Here is an 8,193-nt window from a genome sequence, read left to right as displayed (position 1 = left end):
AATTTAAGCCACAATGTTCGTTTTAAAACACGGACTTCAATTTCCGATACGTGGAGTTGTGTCCCGGCTGACCGAGCCAAAGTGTTTATATGAAGAAAAGTTGGCCCGGCCAGGAGGGTGACCCTACCGTCAAAAAAGGGTGACTCATCTAGGCCGGTCACCTATCTAGCCGAGCCAACTTTTGTTTTCTCATATCAACGGTTCGCTGCGTTTTGTAAGGAAATGTATGAAAAGTTGGCTCGCCCAGGGTAAGTCGGCTAGGAGGGTGACCCTTCTACCCGGGACAACTTTTTTCCATATAAACGGGGACTAAAACTAGTTTCATTGCTGTTTGTTTTTTTCTACCTCAGAAATGTGTAAATCACAAAAATAAAGAACCACGAAGTTTGAATTATGTCTTATACCATACGGGAATTTCCCACGCTGCTAAAAAGTGATTACTGTTGCTGTTGCAAAAGTACCGTGGGAAAACATTATGTCAGTCTCTTTGAGGAGAAACTCGTGGAATTCTTGGTTTTCACCCACGTGACCTTAGTCTTTGACAACCGTCGTTAACCGCCATTGTGGAGCCCCTCGAATCGTAAACAGAGACGCGTAGAGAGAGATGTGAGTGAGTTGTAGTGCGATGGTTCTCTGTATAATACCTGGCTGTGGAGTAAAATCTGGAAACAAGGAAGGTATTAGTCTATTCCGTATACCTATCGTTGTTGATAAGAACGGTGAAAGTTATAAACAGCTAACAGAAGATCGCCGAAACGCGTGGATTTCACAGATAAGCCGAGACGACACGAAATCGAAAGACTTTGTTTCTGGAAAGCCTGCCTTACTCTGGGACAGATACAACGAACAAAGGACAATTTAAAAGCTTTCGCAGCGATTGCCTCACGGCTTAATGTTAGATTTTAACTTTAAGTGTGGGGTTGGACTTATTTTGCTGAAATTGTCTTTACAGGTTTAGCAATTAAACCTTTTGCGGTGATTGCCAGTAACGGCTTTTGCTGTGAACAGTTGTGTTTTATCCTGTAAAGCTTTCGCAGCGATTTAGCACGCGTTGGTTCAGGGTTTTAGGGTAAAAGGCGAGCGAGTCAGAATTTTTCGAAAGTTGGCTTTTTTTTCGATAAAGCGTTTCTCGGCTGGGTTTCCACCGATGTCTTCCCAATTCACACCACCGAAGCGCTTGAACCCCTCGAACAAGTGTGCTCAATTTCGACCGATTAAACCACAACATCGCGGAGAAAATTCATCTCATTAAATATGCCCGATGCAAATGAGGTGCTCCGGTTTTGAATATTTAATGAGGTGAATTTAACCTGAGTATCAGGCGTTTGTGATACTCAGGTTAGCAAATGTCTAACTCGGAAGCGTTTTATTCGATTTCGCTGAAATTCGACAGGCGAATGCGAGGGGTGGAGCGCCCAAATTGACTGAGTTTGAAGGAAATCGGACGAATTTCGAAGGAAAAAAGCTTCTCACCTTCTCAAGGTGAAGGACTGAGACTCTAATCGACCAAGTACTTTGACAGAAGAAGAGGGAAATCATCGAAACAAAGGGAATGAGGAGGCCTTTTCTTCTTATCTGGTGGCCATAGCAGTTAGCGAAGGTATTAAAAGAAATCCAACTGGAAACTGATACAGATAAGGTCGACGCCGAGTGTCAAACTTCCGAGTCACCTTCGCCGCAAACAACAACAATCTTGCCCGCGATTTCCTTCCCTTGCTTAAACGGACGCAAAGAAACCAGAAATCATCTGGTTGTACGCTTTCAAAATTTTGAAGGTCTTAAACTGCTTGTTTGTATAGTAGCTTGTCTCTAAAACTAACTAGGAAAGCAAGTCTGAGACTTCTAGAGGAGCCAAACTGATCGCTCCGTATGGCCGCTGGGGAATACCGGTCGTTTCGCCAACGTGTCAGTTCGCCAACGACCCGTTCGCCAACGTATGAAGTCGGTTCGCCAACGTCTAATGTCAGCGTTGGCGAACTGACATTAGACGCTGGCGAATAGACTTCATACGTCGACGAACAGGTCGTTGGCGAATTGACACGTTGGCGAAACGACCGGTTACCCCGCTGGGTCTACGCAAACGACAGAAAATCTTCAAATAGCGCTCTCGAACGTGGCTTTCGAGGTTTTTTTTGCGTAGGATGAAAGTACTGGTACCTCGTCGAGTGATTTTGGGTCGCTTTCTTGGGAAATATCCATTGGAAAGATGAATTATTTGAAGACTTCGAACGTGAGCGCTCAAAATGTCATACATTTCCCTATAATCAGGGGCACCAGAATGGCGGAAACCTAATTTGCATAAGGTTATGACGTCAGCTGAAAACCGAGAATTAAGGTCTTGTCGAAGTCATTCAGAATTACGGAAACATCAAATCGTAGTAGAGGAGGATATTTGTGTCGTTTCCACAAAAATTTCTCGATGGTGTTGCTTGCACGATGGCATTTTGAACGATGGAATGTACGCTGAAACACTAAAAATACACTTACCGAAAGCGTCAGAGGTTTCATCTTCACTTGCTCTTACAGCAAACCAATGATCATTTCTCCAGTTTCTTTGTGTGTAAGGCTAAAATTCTTGTTTCCAGAACACTTTCAACCCGTCATTTGTACTGTTTACGGTTTTCTCTTTTCTGTTTCCGGTTAAACTCAAGCATACGTAATAAGACCGGAACCCACGTTTTCTGGGAAAATAGAGTCGATTATCCCAGAGTCTCTCCGGGCGCTCACCCGCTGACCAAGAAGCCCGAGGACTCTGGGTACGAGATTGTATCTCTTTACAATACAAATACACGTGATCAAAGTTTCTAAGTGTCAGCTTTTTGAATTCTGTGTATAATAAAGTTATTCTTATGGGGCACGTTGTGTTGCGTTACGTAACGCCGTATGTTTCCCAACACATTTCGCGGTCACTTTGTTTTACTTCTCCTAGAATCCTCCTGATATACACCCTTTTAATAAGTCTAATATATGCCCTTTTCCGCTAATGACGTCGAACTCTTGCTTTCAAATTTTATTTAGAAATGTACAAAGGCCTAAAACTTTTCCGATTTCTTTTCTTGTTTGAAGCCTTTGTACATTTATGAATAAATTTTAAAAGCACGAGTTTGACGTCATTAGCGGAAAACGACATATGTTAGACTTATTAAAAGGGTGTATAAGAACCCAGCTCTAATATCTGTTCCTAACCGAGATTTGCTTCTATCAGTATCGCAAATAATCGGCTATATTCTGTGTACTGTCAAAACGCGCCACTGTGAAACTGTCAAACAGCCTTTCAACGCATTCCCAGTCTGGTAACACTCCTGCGTTAGTAAAGGTGGGTTTTTTAAACGATGACGCAATACTTTCAAATTGTTTTCACTGTTTTGGAGCCTTTTCATTCGTGAAGATAGATGAAAAGATACGGCAAAAACGATAAAAACTACATTGGTTCGATTTCGCTAAGATGAAAACGGAGAACTGCATTTCATCATCAGTTCCTGATACACTTAAAAAAAGAACGTAATATGAGCATGATTCCATTTAGTGTATGAGTGTCACCTCTTTATCTTAAACAGTGTGTTTTTCATAAGCTGTGATTCGAAAATAAAATGAGAATTGCATTCTTTGGAACCTAATTTTTACTGCCAATTAAGCAATAGAGGACGTTTCCGTGCTTCCATGGCCTCGTCCAAACACGAGGGGGAGTTGGGAGAATTCGAGACAGTTATGCAAACTCGAGACGCATTCGAGGGTTTGCATAACTGTCGAGAATTCCCCTAACTCCCCTCAGGTGTTTAGGCGAGGCAATGGAAACACGGAAAAAAAGTCCTCTATAGCTTTTATAAAATATTTCTCAAAGATAATGAAACAAATGAAAGAAAATGCTGGTTTTTTTACTTCTTGATTGAAACAGATTTTCTTGACACACGCTCATCATGTATTTCCTACCAACCAATAAAAACGCCCCTCTGACAATACATAACCAATCAAAATTCGTGTGATGTCGCAGCCGTGTTTCCATACTCTCATCTAAACACAGCTGTTGACCAATGAGAGTGCGCGCACCATCCTAATTATTTCATAACAATGGGTTCTCCGGCAAGGTTAAACTGAACTGTTTCTGTTAAAGTTTACAGCCAGGCCAGTTCCAACAATAATCGCACATATGCCATGATGGCTAAGCCACTCAAAACTTTAGTACTGTATTATCCAATGATCTGGGTTTTTAATAATACGTGATATAGCTAAAAGCATGACAATAAATAATTTTAATGTCTGGTGATGTTCTCCGAGACTGCTCCATGGTGGCGGTTGTTGTTATGTTGTGGTGCCTTCTTTAACATGTCGCTAGTTTCCTGACACTCACTCCGATAAGCTTTGTAAAACAAGAATTCAAAGATAAATCTGTGTTGAAATTCAACTATTAATTTAAATGGCAATACATTGTTTGGAAACTGATTTTCGCTTGAAACTCGGCTACAGATGACAAAAATAAACGACCTGCAGGTGACCTGGTGTTTCTTGTAATTCAGTGGCCAGGGCATCCGACTGTTGGGATACGGCGGTCGCAATTTCGAATACTGGCACAGACTCTAATTCCTCAGTTGATTTTTACTTCTAAAAGTGGGAAATTTGGCTAGCTTAAAACTGCTTCTGTAAAGGTCTACAGATACATACATAGTAGCCAGCAACATCCCATCAATAGTATGTAATGCATTCCTTTTTTTTTTATAATAACATTTCTTATGACCAAGGTTACGCTGAGATTAACCTTTTTTATTTGTGACTAGAAAGATTAAAGAAATCTTAAGCTGTAATCGGACAGGAAAAATAACTCAATATACTTCCGGAAATTTGAACATGAACTATGGCTATTTTCACCAAGCTCATAATACATGTACAGTTTATCCGTTTGAGAAGTCGCGGCATTAAGACTATGGATATCCAGTTCATTGCAGCATGAACATGCAGTCCCAAGAGCAAATGACCTGTTTTGTTTTGATGCAAAGAGCCCCGCAAAACGTATTGCATTATGGGATTGGGAAAAAAGCGAATATGCCAATTTCAAAAATACCATAATACTCTTTGTTTGCCCTCCAAAACTTTGCATAAGCATTGTTTCCAGTTTCTCTTGGGACTTACAATGGTCCCAAGACAAAAAAAAACACTGCTTATGCAAAATTTTGGGGCACCAACAAAGAGTAATGTAGATTTAGCCAAGCCTAAAAACCGGAGCTCCTGTTTCTAACCCCAGAAAGCAATATAGTATATATGGAAATAATTATGCTTAAAAATGGTAAAAAAGGGGGGCTTAAAACTGATATAAACTCAAAAAGGTTTCCCAAATTTTCGAATGGTATCTCTGGTTCTTCTTCGGGGGACAATGAATCTAAAATTCAAAAATCACTGCTTCTTATTTTGGCTCCCAAAAGATCTTAACAGCGGCACATATGCCCTTGGGAACTCCATTCTTTCATTCACAGAGTTCTTATCAATGTTTGAGTGTAAAGACTCCAGAAAAATTCTGCGCTTGTAATTAGTTTCATTCCTTTCAAGAATTTGGCCGTAAAGTGGATGGATGTCGTGCGTGGTTCTTTCGGCATGTTGTCGGATTGCCGACTCTTTACTCGCGGCACGCGGGGGATCATGTTCCACTCTCCTCGAAGCTCAACACCATTTGCTCTCACCAATGTAGGAGAAATCGCAGTCTTTGCATTCAACCCTGTAAACGATGCCTGCTATTCTTTCTTCCGATGGACGGTCCTTCGGTTTTTTGAAGACAGAAGCAAGTGTGCGTATGGGCTTAAAAGCAGTCCTTATGTTGAAATGTTGCAGTGTGCGTTTTACCCTGTCCGATACCCCTTGATGATGAACATAGGGTACCACGGCAAGGTCAGCCGGGTCAGGATGGTGGCTTTGTGGACCAGACCTTAGTTGGGCAGCATTTTCAATGAATTTGGTGGGATATCCATTGACCTGTAGGCTGTCTTGGACGTGGGATGTTTCCTCTGTTCTCAGGGTCTCGCTAGATGGGATGGTGTTCGCGCGGCGCATCAACGTGCTGACGACGGATCTCTTATGTTGTACAGGGTGGTGTGAATCAAATGCCAAGTACTTGTTGGTATGGGTGGCTTTTTGGTATACTTGCACCTCAACCTCACCATTGGGGAGGGTGGATACATTAGTATCCAGGAACGCGATGGTGGGTTTACCGTCCACGGGTGTGGCGCGCTCTACAGTGAACTGGATGGGCGGATTGACTGCATTAAGATGGCGATGGAAATTGTCAAGCTCTGTCGACTTTATACACGCGTTTGAATCGTCAACATATCTGAACCACCAGCGGGGGGAAGCCGTGAATGTTGACAAAGCCTGAACCTCGACGTGTTCCATTACCAAGTTGGCGATGACTACGCTCACGGGTGAGCCCGTAGCGCAGCCGAAAATTGGTGATACAGAGTCCCTTCATATGAAAAGAAGCTGTTGTACAGTACGATTTTCGTCAGCTCTACAATTTGATTCTTGGTCAGTTTTGTGTTATCTTTCCAGGTGTGATTCGACTCCAGCTTTTCGACTCCAGCTTTTCATTTCGAAGTCAGGGTGGCTTAGTGGTTATCTATCGGGCCTCCCACCACTGTTAGCCGGGGTTCAATTCTGGCCTCGGCCAGCATGTGGGCTGAGTTTCAGTCGATCTCAACCTGACTCGAGGGTTTTTCTCCGGGTACTCCGGTTTTCCTCCCTCATCAAAATCGACTCACAGCTAATTGACATCTAGCTGTGGTGCTGTGCTCCGACATCAAACTTGGACTGTATAGCGGCAGCCAGAGGCGCCTTTGTATGCTTTCAGCCCGATGTCGTGAGCCGCGCCCTTCGCAATTCAGTCCTCAACTGCAAGCAAGGGTGATTAGCACTAACAATATTTATTTATTTATTTAGCTTGCTTTGGATGACTTTTAAGGCTAGATCGACAGGAATCAAAGTGAACAGGGATACGACGTCGAAAGGTACAATTTCCTCGTCTAGTCTGACTGTCTGGGTCTGTACGAAATCTGCGAATTCCTTTGAGTTCTTTATCGTGTAGCCATGATCTGAACGTAGGGGGCTGAGCAAATTCGCCAAATACTTGGAAACGTGGTAGGTAGGGGACCCAATACTGCTATTGATAGGTCTAAGGCAGGGGTATCTGTGTGGACGGACTGGTCAAGGTGTAGTGGTCGTCTTTTACTGTTAACTGGACTTTATGCACTTTTGGAAGGCCATAAAAAGCAGCCGGAACAGGATCACTGGGTTTGATTTTAAAATACTCTTTCTCCGTTAGGTTCCCCGACTTTTTTAGTTCTCCTAACTTCCTTTGTAGCAAATTGGTGGTGCTAGAAACTGGATTGCGTCGCTTATCGGTCACAGGTAAGTATGTTTTTGTGTCCTGTAACATGGACAATATCTGCTCCTTGTAGTCTACTTTATTCATCACCACAGTCGCATTTCCTTTGTCAGCAGGAAGAACGAGAATGCTGTCGTTGTCTTTGAGTTTTTTCATCGCCTGTCGCTCACCTTGGCTCAAGTTGCAAGTTTTTGGCGCTTTTGCATTCTTTATGATGTTACAAATATCGCCCCTGACCTCGTCCTTGGCGTCTCGTGGTAGGTTCGATATTCCCTGCTCCACAGCGGTTAGGATCTCCTTAACCGGCACACTTCTAGGAGTGATTGCGAAGTTCATTCCTTTTCTGAGGAGTGATATCTTATTGGCTTCCAGGTCTCGGTCCGAAGCATTTACAACCCATCTTTTCTTTATTTCTTCGTGTCTGTTGTTATTGACGGTTGGGTCGCCCACGCTTTAGTTTTTGTTGGTGCCTTGCACGAGTTCTGTTTTCCTCCCGATGGTTTCGATGTAAGATGACTTCCATTAGTGTGGCAAATTCTGTACTCGGTAGTAAACCGAGTATTTCGTGTCGAATTCTTCCGATAGTGTACTTAATTATATTAAGTTTGTTGTGGTACATGCTGATCACAAGTCGTAGATAGCTCCAACCTGCACGACGGGCAATGTAGGATTTCTCCTACATTGGTGAGAGCAAACGGTGTTGGGCTTCGAGGAGAGAGGAACATGATCCCGCGCGTGCCGCGAGTAAAGAGTCGGCAATCCGACAACATGCCGAAAGAACCACGCACGACATCCATCCACGTTACGGCCAAATTCATGAAAGGAATGAA

General features: G+C 43.0%; 1 protein-coding gene across 1 annotated transcript; it reads right to left on the bottom strand.

Annotated features, from left to right (window-relative positions):
- Window positions 1–5,649: 5,649 nt before the first annotated feature.
- LOC138001317 (uncharacterized) lies at window positions 5,650–6,375 on the bottom strand. The gene has a single exon (XM_068847968.1). It carries the CDS (start codon window positions 6,373–6,375, stop codon window positions 5,650–5,652), a length of 726 nt encoding a protein of 241 aa, XP_068704069.1.
- Between the last annotated feature and the right edge of the window lie 1,818 nt (window positions 6,376–8,193).

This window comes from Montipora foliosa, chromosome 4, assembly GCF_036669935.1.
Source record: "Montipora foliosa isolate CH-2021 chromosome 4, ASM3666993v2, whole genome shotgun sequence".
In the NCBI taxonomy this organism is placed as follows: Eukaryota; Metazoa; Cnidaria; class Anthozoa; order Scleractinia; family Acroporidae; genus Montipora; species Montipora foliosa.
Note: the sequence above shows the minus strand (reverse complement) of the source record. Positions and strands in the feature narration are given on the sequence as shown.